This window comes from Dermochelys coriacea, chromosome 2, assembly GCF_009764565.3.
Source record: "Dermochelys coriacea isolate rDerCor1 chromosome 2, rDerCor1.pri.v4, whole genome shotgun sequence".
Classification (NCBI taxonomy): Eukaryota; Metazoa; Chordata; order Testudines; family Dermochelyidae; genus Dermochelys; species Dermochelys coriacea.
This window is the reverse complement of record NC_050069.1, coordinates 95,956,392-95,970,392: the sequence shown is the minus strand read 5'-3', so window position 1 is coordinate 95,970,392 and position 14,001 is coordinate 95,956,392. Positions and strand designations below refer to the sequence as shown.

Here is a 14,001-nt window from a genome sequence, read left to right as displayed (position 1 = left end):
TCATTGAAGCAACAGTTCTTTAATTACAGTATAAAAATACTGCTGATAATGAGCCAAAATAGTATTATTTCTTTTTTTATTAAAATCAGACAATGTATATTAAACAATAATAAATATAAAAAACTCCCCCAAGCAACCTCATTCAGATTGCTTATTTCAGTCTGATGACCCCGGCTCTCCTCTGCTTCTGCAAGCAGACAGTATGGCACCAGCATTGCTTGGGCTAGGGAAATGCAAAAGGAGGGGTGCAGCCTCCACAGCACCTCTCTGGAACCTGTGTAAGCTCCCTCCTAGTTGTTTCATGCAGAGCCCTATTGGGAATTCCAGCAGACTCCATTACACTCATTCAACTGTCCTCTGTTAATGTCTTCTGATCTCTATTAATTTTTTTTAAATAGTCTCTGTTGTTTCAGTTGAAAGACCAATAGTTCTAAGAACTAACAGGGCAGGATTATGGCAACGTTGGGCCCTATTTGGGCTGACCTGAATGTAAGCCTGCTTTCAGCCTCAATCCCCTGCAACTCCCTCTACATCTACTTTATGTGCAGCCAGGATGCATAGGAGCTACTGCTAGGGTAGGGGAGCCACTATTCCCATAGAGCTCATTGTCTGTGGGGGAAGGACAGCACCCTCGCCCACATACAGAACCCTCTACTCATGTGGCGGGAGTGGTATGGATGACATATCTCTCCTATGACTGTCTGTTTGGATGGGAAAGGCAGTCTTCATAGAGCTCTCTGTTCAGGTGGAGGTTGAAAAGAATGGCAGTGGTACGCTACTGGATCCTGTTCTCCCGCATGTTGACAGAAAAGCGTACAATGGTGGCATCTGCCATTGAGGTAAGCGGGGAGGGGATAGAAGACTGCGGCTCAAACTGTGAGTGACAGGCCAATCTGTAGAGAAGTCCTACCCTTCCAGAACACCCAGGATCTTCATCCTCATTTGCCCTCCCCAGAGCCACAGCAATGGCAAAAGAGGCAGTGGCCTTGGCTCAGTGGAAGACAAGCATCAGAGATAGGCACAGAAGCAGTCTCAGTTTCACACCTAAAGTATGGGAGCATTAGCCTAACAACTCTGAGCCTAGGACTTAATCTAGTCTCAGGAACATATAGCCCCAGGAACCAGAAGACCAACAGACCAGTTGTTGTGTTCCAAAAAAATGTTGGCCAAATAGAACCAGTAGGAACGTGTTGGAAAATATCATTTGGAATTTGGGTTGGAGGGGAGGGGCACAAAGGGCCAGCTACTTTATGTAGCATATTACCATAAAGACGAACACCATCGCAAATGGCTGAAGTCTGAGAGTAAATGTTTCCAAAGTGCTTAAATGAATTAGGGAATTAACTCATTGAAAGTCAATGGGACTTAGGAACCTAAATGCTTAAGTCATGTTGAAAACAGGACATAAGTACTTTTGAAAATTTTTACCCAGAGTCCTCCCACTGAGCACTGTGGAATCTCTCTCCTTCGGGAGATACCAAGGAATGAGGGAGAGGTACTGAGCAGTGGTTTGGAGGGAAGGAGACTCTGAATGGGTAGTCCCCACCTGAGGGAGGATCTTAGGAACCTGAGCATTTATTGAAGTGATAACACACCTGGCTATGTGATAGAAATAACAACAAGAGGAATAAAATGTAAATAGTTGCACTGAAAGGCAATTGCATTTGATAGTGACTTGCTCCTTACAATATTAGTCTCCCTGAGTTCTTGTTCTAGTCCCAAGAAGTGTCCTATGCCTTTCTTTATGTTTTGAAAAAGCAGTGGCCAAACAATATTTCGAGGAGAAAGTGTCCCCTCTTACAACACCACACCATATTGTCTTTTACTAGTTTTCCAAATGTGCTTTCATTCTCAGCACCTCCAAGTGTAGGATTCAGTAGGAAATGCAGCCTGACAACAAAGATGCTGATTCTTCTATCATATCTAACATTTAAATCAGGTCCTTTAGCTTTTGCTATTGTGACCAATTCCTTGTGTATTTTTAATGATGTGTTCAGGGAGGAGTAGGTAAGAAATAATTATAACTAGGCTGCCCTGCAAAAATACATTTTGAGACATGGTTAGAAGGGACCAGTAACCCTTTTGCAGGGTTATGTTGTGCCTATCCTCTTTTTCCCACTCTTCCTCCTAGTCATGCACTGTGATCCTGTCCCCACAGCTGGTATGCATTTTCTTGCAGTGGAGTGAAAGAGATTGAAGTTCTGGGTCCAGCAAACTGTAGTTGCTTGCACTGTTCTAAGCTGTAGGGCAGTGATTGAATACTAGGTCTCAGGAATGGTCTAAGTTTTGTTATCACATATGAAGATGCAAATCCAGACAGCTGGAATCAAAGGAGCTACTTCAGATTTGTGCCTATTTAACTAAGGATTGATTTGGACCCAGATACATTAGACCTACATAAATATTATACGTATGCCAGGTCAATGTATATTGTGACATTTAAAATAAAACATATGTTACATCTAACTAAGATCTCAGAAATGAGATTAATTAGTAGGAAACAAAACATGACAGCAGTTAATGACCTGTATACAGAGGTATACCTGTATATGTATACAGAGATTGTGACACAGTTGCCAGACAATCATTCAGATATGGCGGAGTGCATCAACATTAGTCATTCTCAGGTTGGTGAAAGGCTCATCCATCCTCTCCTTAGAGGTGGAAGGATTCACTCTCTTGAGGAAGAGATGCATAAAAGTTATCCATACAATAGTTTATTTTTTAAAAAAACAGAATGGCAAAATGGAAAACAGGAGAAATGGTGAAAATCTAGAAATATTATGCAAACATTTCATAAGCTAAATGAGATAGGCCTCCTCAGCTTAGTTATAGAAAAAAAAGGAAAGATACCTTACATTTTTCAAAAACGATGTTCCTCTCTGACAACTCACAGGTCAGCCTGATAGCACCCTTTGAATGATGCCCCACTCCACCCATGATAGACATTGTATCACCCTATATTATTCCAGATGATATCAAGCACTGCAAGGACACAGACCTGAGTAGAGTAGAAGAAACTATGTTCTCATTGAGGCAAAAGTTGCATTTAGGAAGGGTTAAGTAAACTCCATCTGGCTACACCTAGCTTTTACTCAGCCATTTCAGCTGGCCATAACACAGCAAAGGGCAGACTACGGGCATGCAGATGAATGAGAGAATACAATAAGACACAACAATATGCCATACAAAATGGCACATTTACCTACTCATTCCTTATGTCTGCTTATCATAGGGAAGCCCTAGTTGAAACATATCTCCAATAGCTCTTGCCAGCTCCAGAGGCAGAATTAAGGTTGTGGGCCAACTTGATTATGTATTTCTTGGTTTTCAGAGGTTTAAATATATTCATATTCTGGAAGGTACAAGGCACGGCTGGTCAATCTTAACTCTGTGTTAACAAAGTTTTTGGCAGTGAATATTACAATTCACTTGCTCAATCTACCTTACAAATATTAACTAACTAATCCACACAATACCCTTGGAAGGTAGATATTAGAGCTGTTTGGGAAGTTTAGTCAAAAATTAAATTTCAGTGAAAAAAGTTGTAAACTTCTGCAAAATTTCTAGTGCATTTCTCCCCCCACCACCCCTTTTTGGGGGGTGGGATGGGGGGTTAGCTCTAATAAGCATAATAATCACTGAAGTGACTTACCTAATGACAAAAAGGAAGTTCAGTGGAGCCAAGATTAGAATTAAGGAATTCCTTAATCCCAATGCCATACTCATTCCACTCGATCTAGTGTGTTCCTTTTTCTAGTGTAATATACACAGTATTATTAAAAGAACTAAAGAGTAAAAAAGTTACATCAGACTATCCTTTATAGGTTCTAAAAAGATAAAGTTATAATTAAAAAGCAAGAATAATAATGAAGAGGTTCTATCACACCAAGCCTGCTGTAATTGGTCTCAATTTAACATGTTGGTAGAATTCAACAACAGAAGTAGTATGAACTGGATTATTCATAGATTCCAAGTAACATCCCTGCTCTGTGATGATTCTGCATTTACAATTACACTAAGACTTATCCGTTAGACAATTTTTAATCCATTTAATGTGTACTGTGTTCATTGTATATCTTTCTAGTTTTTCATCAAAGTATTATGTGGTACCAAGTCAAACACCTTAAAGAAGTCTAAAAATATTACGTCAACATTACTACCTTTATCAACCAAACTTGTAATCTCATAAAAAGGGTATCAAGTTAGTTTGACAGATCTATTTTCCATAAACACTTGTTGATTTGTGTTAGTTACATTACCCTCTTAATTCTTGATTAATCAAGTCCCATATTAGCTGCTCAATTATCTTGCAGGAATCAATGTCAGGCTGACATGCCTTTATTTACCTGGGACATCCATTTACCCTTTCTAAAAATTATCATAACATTAGCTTTCTTCCAGTCTTCTGGAATTTCCCCTGTTGCAAAAAATACTGAAAATCAACATTCATGATCCAGCAGTTCCTAAACTGGTTCTTTTAAAACTCTTAGATGCAAGCCATCTGGACCTGCTGATTTAAAAGTGTCTAACCTGACTAACTTCTGTTTAATATTCTTCAGCAATACTAGTGGAATAGAAAGAGTGTTATCATCATATAATGAGACTATATTATCCATCCAAAATACAGGACAAAACTATTAACACTTTTGCCTTTTCTGAATTATTATTGACAACTCTACCAACTCTATTTAGTAATGAACGTATATCTATCTATCTGTTGGCCATAGACTTCCCCTTGTGTCACTTTGCTTCCCTTATCAATTTTCTATTATTCCTAACTTGTGATTTACATTCATTTTCATCAACTTCTCCTTTCTCCCTTTTGTTGAGAGAGAGAGAGAGAATTCACTGTCTTCATTTTTCCACTAAACCAGGTCAGTTTTTGACCTTCTTCCTCAGTTATGGGATTGTGGCTTTTTGACCATCTAGTAGGGTGTCCACCATTTGGCACACAGGGAAAGAATTAATAATTTCACCCCTATTATTGCACAAATGTGTTTTTTTCCTTCAGAAAAAGTTACAAAGAAAAACAACAAATCATACACATTAATTATGTAGTTTGATCTATATATGAGTCATCCTTTGGGAATTACAGAAATAATGAAGATAACATTTCAAATAAATTCCATACTTACTGGTTGGTGGCTGGTGGTATACAGTAACACGTTTACTGAGGTAATCTTTTTTCAAAGAAACATATAACAGCTTACATTTTAATATAGTAAAATTATCCTAGCTTGTCATATAAAAGACATATAATCAAATACCAGATGCACAGCTGAAGTTGTGAAAATATTCAAACTCTTCAAGTCTTCTACTGAAGTAGCTTCCTCTAAAAATTATTTACAAACCCCCTTTTCCTCAAAACCTACTAAGAAAAAAATAAAGGTTATCAAGAACTCAGAAAGTTTACAAATAAAGATACATTTCACTACACTGATACCAATATACACAACAGATGTAAACTGAATATTATGTGGTTATACCTTTCCACCAGATGAAATATTTAATTCAGAAGTTGTTCTAATAAAATTTTACCTGAACCTTAATATTTTCATTAAAAAAGACACATGACTTGCCTATATTTTGTTTTTGTTGTTTATTTCTTGCCTTAATCCCCCTCCCCAAACTCAATAAAGAATATTTTCTCCCATTTTAGATAGCAAGGCAATGTAACATGTAATATTCTGTGTAATGAAATAACATGGATATGATTTATAATATGCTACTGCCACTGGCTGATGTAGCAGGTTTGTCTGTTCAGTCAGCAGGCCTAGTGGTCAGGCCCTGCTGTTCCAGTCTCTCTTTCAGTTCATTGTGCCCAGGACCCCCTGAATGGGGGTCTGCTGGGTCAGTTTCCTTGACAGTAACCTCCTAGTCCTGCCCATACTAGGGCTAGGCATTGGGTAATTTGGAGTGGGTAGGGGGAAAGAGGCCCTCCCACTCTACCCGGTCCTGGCCCAGGGTCCTGTAACTGTGACAGCACAGTTTGGCCTTCACTCAGCTCCCCTCCTGCACACTTTTCCCTGGGCCACTTCCGTACCCATCCAATGCCTCAGTTTGTAGCATGTTATTTATTTATAGTCCTTTGCAGCCTTGTAGTCTTAGGGTTGTTGGAGAGAACCTTCTGGTTCCCCCATATGTGGTCCTCCCTATCCCTTAGATGATGAGGGGACTCCAAGGCCTCCTTGGAAAGAGCTTCTTCTTCTCCAGGCTGTGCTCCTCCTGGAAATGACTTCTTTCTTCCCCGAGCCTGTGCAGCTGTAGCTCTCTTTATACTGCTCCTTTCCTCAGGAGCATGCTTTGCCATGTCTGAGGGACAGAGCTTTCCTGTACTGCTCCATCCTTTTCCCTGCCTCGACTATAGTGTGAGGTTTATAAACTCCTTCAGAGCTGGGTTAAACCTCAGTGAAGCTAGTAGGTTAACAATTGCATTTCATTCTGGATAAATGTAAAAAGCAAATTAGTTCCTTTTTAAAACCAGCTAGCTGAAGCAACAGGAGCACCACCCAAAACACAGAGACATGGCTAAGCTTGAGGAAAAAGCTGAGCCATGTGACTTAAAGTGCTTCCCTGAGGACTGATATAGCAAAAGCTAGAGCTAGTGCATTGATTTCTGGATCTGTGTGCATCCATGTGTTTGAGGGAGGCAGTGAGAAACACCTCAGAAATAGAAATAAAAAAGGAACAGAAAGCGAAGGAGACAGCCAGTAGAAGCACTGGAAGCGTGGCCCTAAGAAAAAGCCTAGTGAGTGAAGTTTTTAGGTACTGTGCTAGCTGAAAAAAGTTTCTTTGCTCACAGCTCCAAGCCTGTCTCCTGTAGTTTGATTCCTATTGTGTTCAGAGAAATTTGGACTTTTCCCATTCTTTATAAATAAACAGGATTGCATCAAATAAATACCTGACTCCATCATCAATTTTTCCTCCTAGTGGAAACAAACCTAACAACTCAGGTCAAAAAAAGGGGCAACACTACCATGATAGGAATACAGGAAATTTGAAACCTGATTCAACTAGTGATACATCTAAAATAGTATGCTGTTTCTGGCTATTTGTGGAAAAGAAAGGAGTAGAACCCTGTGATGGTCCTTGGGGCACCCACGACTGTAAGCCACCTTCTTACCCCTGTCTCCAGCGTGTGGAAGTCTTGCCTGTGCTTGGCTGGTTGTCGGCTCCCTGACACAACCAGCCTTGCACTCTCCTCTGGTCTATGGCACCCTTGTCTTCATCTTGCAGGTTACCAATAGGTGCACCCTAGTCCCTTGGAATCTTTCCCCTGTGATACCTAGCCCCTGACACTACTCTCACAGATATTCCAGATCCTCTGCCCCCAAAGCTGCAGTGTATACCAGTTCATCAGTTTTACCTTAAAAACCATCACTCCTGCATTACACATAGCATGTGAGAGCACTTACAATAAAAAATAGGTTTATTTTAAAAATAATAGTGATTTAACTAGAAACAAGATAGAGTGGTGGAAACAAATGGTTATAACACAAAAAAATCATAAAATGTGAACCTGGGTCTACATTATCAATAGTTACCTTTCCTAGTTAATAAAGTAAAAATTTCCCCCCAAAGTTCCATCCATTGCAGAGCTGGCTGGTATCACAAGAACCAGGATCTAAATGTTTATGAAAACACCCTACTCCACAGAGGGGTTACTAAGTGAATAGATCCAGAGATCCTTTCCCTCCTCTGTGTTTTACTGAAATGGTCTTTTGCTTCTATTTACAGACAGCACAAACCCCTGTCTTGTAAAAATTCCTTTTTTTTTAACTTTAAGAGGTTTTGATTGTTTGCAGTTTCCTCTGCTGGTTTTCCATTCAAAGTTTTAGTATTGTGCAGGGCGAAACAAATGAGCCTTGCAATGCATCACCAGCTAACCATAGTGGGTAACAACTCTCTTCTGCCCGAATGGGTTATCACTGAGACACTTTATGCCCTGGTGACTATTTTTTACTCCAAGTCCTTTCAATACAAATACTTAAATAATACCCATACATGTATTTCACAATTGTTATGAATCTTGACAAGTTACAAGCTTTCTGTATATACATTACATTTGGGTTCCCAAACTGTGGTATGTGGACCCTTGGGAGCATGCAAGACTTCTCTGAGGGCACGTGGGATAAATTGTGTAATGGCGGATTTCATGTATTAATTTATTTATTGATTGATTTTTCATAATTTTCATAAGCTTTATAATACTTTGGGAATTTGTTATATAAAATACAGTAGTTAATTTACTTCAAGATATACCAATGAGAACACTGTTACACAGAGATGCTGACATACAGAGCCCTCACCTCCAATCACTGTCAAGCATGGGTTCAGTTGCCCAGCAACTGTTCAGTGTAACTGAGCTCAGAATTTAGGGTTTTCCTTTCAGTTGTATATGTTGCACTATAACTATATCTGTATATAACAGTGAAACATGGACAGTTGGCTAAAGACCGTGTTAAGAACAACACACAAAGTATCAGTCATGAGAAGGGTAGGGGTATGCAGGCAGCTGGTAGCTCTGGAAGGGTGTATGCAATAAGAAAAGTTGGGGAACCTCTGCATTACTCTCCATAATAAATATCCTGCAAGACATGTTTAGTGTAGTGAAAGTTTGATGTAGTGAGTTTTTCAAGTCTGACAGGAGAGTTGTTTCCAAAGAAGGGGGACCTTTGCTAAGTAGCCTCTGTGTCACAAACCCCAGGAATAGACTATTGTACAATATGATGTCCGTGGGGTAAATTTCTTCCTAATCCATAACAAGTTAATCATCACAGGCTCCTAAAAAGTTTTCGTCTGTCTAGTATTACTGCAGTTGATATTCCTATTATTCTTATCAATGTAACAGTGCAATCCAACCTAAGTATGGGGTAAGATGTAACTGCACTGTCTGAAGAGTAGGCCAGAGACCAGACTATTATGTTGAAATGTACAATCTGGTCTCTGTTTCCCTCTTGCTCCATGTGGAAATTATCTGTGTCAGCCATTTTGCTTATCCATCCAACCCCTTCCCAACTACAACCTCCACTTGACAATCAATTGGCTTTTGTTTCTTTTTTTTCCTCATAAAAGAGGATCATTTATGAGTTCAAAAACTACAATCACTCACTGTTAAAAATCTCACAATCTATTTTTTTTTCATTTCCTTACTTTTTTTTTAAACAGGACTAATATTTTTACATATTTAGTGAACTGTATGCCACACCTGAAACCAAGTACAACTTTTATCCCCCTTAAATTGAAGATTTGCAATGGAAGTAATTACAGCATACTGTAAATATAATACTATTCTATGAGTATCATAGCCATCAGCTCAAATAAGAAATACAGGAGAAATGTATTAATTATGTTCTTTCAGTTGTCTGTCATTGATGGCTAGCTGTTGAGTGCCTTCTTAAAGGGTGAGCAATAGTAAGTAACATAGTCTTATTCTGTATACTTATTAAGTTGATGTGTACACATACAATGTTTGTCAGATGAGTTTATTAACAAGCTTCTGTTTCCTTCTGCTTGAAATACTAGTTTATAACATGCTTGAAGGAGTCTATTAAATTGGATGGGTAAGGTGGGTAGCATCAGGATGGATGGGTGAAACACAAGCTAATGTGTAGCCAGAAGCAGGCTAAGCCAGAAGTAGCCTAAGCACAAGCAGAGCACTGTCAGTTGATTTAAGTCATGACTGAAATAATTTTCTTTATGAATTATCTCAAAAGGCCACTTGGTTTTGATTTTGTTCAGCATGTTTTTCCTTTGCTATGAAATACAGTACAATGAACTGTATATGTTAGATTCCAATGGCTTCTTTGCCCAAATTGAGAGATATTGTAAATCACACATCACTGAGGGTGAAATTCACCTTCTGTGAAGAACAGCCCAAGGCCTGTGCACTACTTAAGTCCTCTGTAAGCTTTATTTTTGGAGATAAAGTGTACCTTTTTTTGGCCTTCTCACATGCCTTGAAATTAATCCTTATTGAGTGTTAAGGAATATGAGGGGGAGATTTTCAAAGGTACAAAGTGGGTAGGCATCCAACTCACACTGAAAGTTGATGGCAATGGAGCACCTAACTACAATTCCTTCTTTTCAAAATCTCCCCTATGATACTACAGCTTTGATATGGAAGAAACAGAAGAATGTATATGAATTTAAAAGCTAAAACATACAACTCTTTATATCTTCCTATTAGCACTTTTTCTTTTCTTCTTGTCCCTCAGCATGTAAAATTTCTTCAACTTAAATTCCTTTACACCCACCTAAAAATGTGACATTTTGCATTATAAATGAAAGACATTACAGTTTCTTTCCAAGTAATTCAGCCTTGTGCAATTCCATTCCTTCAGGGCAAGCATGTGTCCCCAACCCCAGGCCAGGTCAAGTGTCCTTAGTTTGTGTTGGTATTCATTACTATTATTATTAATATCATCATGGTTAAGGGTAGGTGAATAGATGTGCCTGGGTAGGTACGGACACATGACAGTTGTTCATGGTTAAATGGATGTATACCCATATGTGTCTTCAGTGCTGGAAACCTCCCTTACATTCTAAGAGCTGACTGACATGGAGTCACCTCATAAAACAAATTTTTCTCATACCTAGATAACCCCATCGCCCCCAGAGACTGGATTTCCGAGTAAGGCTTTAACAAGTGTGTGTGGCCAAGTATTGCAGAATCCTTTATTTCACCTCATAGAGGATGGCCATTCTCAGTCAAGCATTGCACTTTATTTCAAACTGACAGTTCTGTTAATTCTGTCAATGCAGGATCCACTCACAACAAACGATAATAGCATACATCTTGTGCAAAGACTTGGCTTACCTAAAGAATATTTTGTGTGATCAGTTAAACTAACTGGTAGAACCCAAGGGCTTCCAGGCTATATTTTCCTTTTGTCTGTTTAATTGAAAATATGAAATGTTAGAGGAGGTAGAATCAGATGAGACAGTTAATTTCTATTGATCAGGAAAGAAGAGATGTGCACATTTTAGCTGCTTCTTCTTACCACGCTAGCTCCTTTGGCATTTTTAATAGGGTGATTTTGTTGTGATAGGAGGGAGGGAATGAGGAGGTTAAAAACAACTGTATGCACTCCTCCATTTTAGCTGTCAGTCATTAGGATCACCCTTCAGGCAGTTCAGTGACTGCAACTCAAAATGAGCCCTGTCTAAGCAGAAAAGTACAATTATTCCAATCAAATTATTGCTAGTCTCCACAATACAATTATCCAGTTTAATTTGGAGGATGAATTAATTGAAGGGTGATTTTCTTTTTTGCTTAGATGGTCCCTCTGAAGGTATTTCATAAAAAAAGAAATTGAATGGTTGACTTTTATACCTTTGAATCCCTAATAAAATACCTCTCTTTTTTAATCAGAAGTTGACTTTCTTCTGGTTCGTCTCTTTTAGGAATAGAAGGTTTTTTAATAGTAAAAATGATCTGTTAGATTAACATAGAATCAATATTTGTAAGGGGCTGGGGAAGTGCTACTTTGTAAAAGCTTTTCTTTTTTTTTCCTTCCACAGATGAATATTGATTGAAAGGAGGTTTCAGTATGAATTGTTATACTTGGCTATCTCTTCTGCTAACACTAGGTCAGCTATGGCCTTGCCTTCCAAGTATGCAGAACCATAACACCCATAAAATGAACCAACCTTTTGCAACACTTCAGAGAGTCAAACGTGGCTGGGTATGGAGCCAGTTTTTTGTGCTGGAAGAACAGATTTTAACAGAGCCTTTGTATGTTGGCCAGGTACGTTCTGTGGGAGATACAGCACATAGAGTGCAACATTTTGATGTAACAAGCTGATTAACAACTGTTTGCATCATATAAATCTGGCCATGGACAGAGCAATCACCGCCAGAGATTTGGAAGTCTGTGATCAGAGGCAGGAGGGAAAGTGCATTGGCGGAAAGGTTTGTCAGATGTCTGCACATTTGCCCTTATTATGGTCCTAATCTTACAATCAGGAAGATCATTGCAGGGTCGAAGCCCTACATATACCAGGCTTTTAGCAGTGCTACAATATAAGTCCTTAATCTTCCTCAACACCAAATTAATTATGCAATTAAAAGTAAAATCACACACAGTAGATGTTGACATCAGACTTTAAATTTCCCTTTTATCTTCTGAATGAAAGCTAAGGACTCATTTATCAACATCTGGCAATTTGCTTATGCTATTTTTGGCACTATATGGAAGCAGCCATACTGAGTGCAATGCAGTTTACAAACAGTATTTAGCATGATTTTCGATTGCACTAAGTAGCAGGTGATTTACCCCTCATTAATTTTTAATGAAGCAGTTTAATACTAAATCCTTTTACCATTGAGAAGCTTTAGGAACCTGCACGGTTCATTAGATGAATGTAGCTTTAGTACAATGAGCAATTATTTTTCAATCTCTTTTAAAATTGTGCATTAAGATAATTTTCTTAATGAGATCTCCCTCCCTGCTTATTTATTTTTATTAATTATTATTATTATTATTAATTTATTTATTTAGTTGATCTTTTTTTTTAACCAGAAATAATTGTAATCTCTAGCTCTGGTGTCCTTTTTTGTAAGGCACTTTCTAGATGAATGAACCAAAATAATTTTAACCACTAATTAACTAGCACTAAAATTTAATTGGACCCAAAGGGTGAAGTGCTCAAAATTCATTAATTACTTTTTCACAGCCCTTTCAAAGTAACTACTGTGGAAGTATGATGTCTCACTTCTAAAGAAGCAAGTGTAGATACAGCATATGCTTTTGTGGCTAGGAATTTAGTTTCATGCCAAAGAAATGCTATGATTTCCCTCACCCTTAATATAATTCTTATATTCTTTCCTTTTTGTTCTTCACAGTAATACAGGTAAATTGATATGGAATTGTAATTGAGGATTATGATTAACTTATTGCTGTTTAAATCAGCCACATTTACTTGTGATTTTCCACCAAGAAGCACATGCTCTGTTATCAATAGGGAAGTGACAATCTAAGATCAGCCAGTGACTTTTTAGTAAATAAGGCCCTGCAGGGAACTGAATCAACGAGAGTCCAAAGACAGACTGTATCTGTTATTAACTGTCACTTGTTCCAGCTCACAACTCCCCTACACACTCTGATTATACAATCAGATCTTATGATTCTGCAACTTCAATTTTGAATCAGTCCCTCCTAGATTTGCAAATGTAAATAAATCTTATGAATCCCTTTGCAGTGATCACATATGTGAAAAGGTATGTGTCCATCAACATCACATTTGGAATTATTTTGGGGATGTTCTATGGCCTGTTTTATACAGAGGTCAGACTTGATGATCACAATGGTCCCTTCTGGCCTTGGAATCTATGTATCTATAACCCCAGATATATTCTTAAACCAAGTACATAAAACCTTTTGGGCCTAATTCTCATTTGTAATACAGGACCATTTACTTTGCTGTTATGCCTCTCTGACTTAATATAATTTACATTCATTCTAATGTCCTTTTACATCACCAGGGTAGCACAAAGAGTTCTTAGTGTAAATAAGAATTAGGTTCTTTGTATGGATCTGCAATAAATGTTCAATATAAAAAGTCTCCTATTTTTCTGTAATATGGTCATGTCACCTTTACAATCTTTTGGTTACAAGGATGGTAGCACAACATTGATTAAGGTTGAGACCAGCTGACTGTTTGACAGCTGATTTTTCTAAATGGTGTAAAATCCACCTACTTACATGGTTTGTCTTGAAAATCAGTGCATCCAATGGGCATCTGGGGGTAAGGTTAGTGAAAGAGCTGGTTGGAACATTTTCACTGAAATTTAATTTCACATAAGCTGAAGAATTTCATAGAGATATTCTGGTTTTGATTAAGTATTTGTTGGGAATGTGGGAGGAGAAGAGAGAGAAAGAGTCCCTCACACTCTATAGCTTGGTAGTTATGGTACTAGCCTGGGTTGTAAGAAATCTAGGTCCAAGTTTCTATAAGGCTGATCTGGGATGATGGATTCTGCTCAAAAACAGGCAG

General features: G+C 38.3%; 1 protein-coding gene across 6 annotated transcripts in view; it reads left to right on the top strand.

Annotated features, from left to right (window-relative positions):
• CDH19 (cadherin 19) overlaps positions 1-14,001 on the top strand; it is a 160,596-nt gene that overhangs the window by 91,896 nt on the left and 54,699 nt on the right. For all 6 annotated transcript variants that reach the window (XM_038392792.2, XM_038392793.2, XM_043508162.1 and 3 more), the window contains one exon: positions 11,527-11,753. In XM_038392792.2, the coding sequence (XP_038248720.1) occupies positions 11,556-11,753 (198 nt within the window). In that variant the 5' untranslated portion in view covers positions 11,527-11,555. The remainder of the gene's footprint in view (positions 1-11,526; positions 11,754-14,001) is intronic.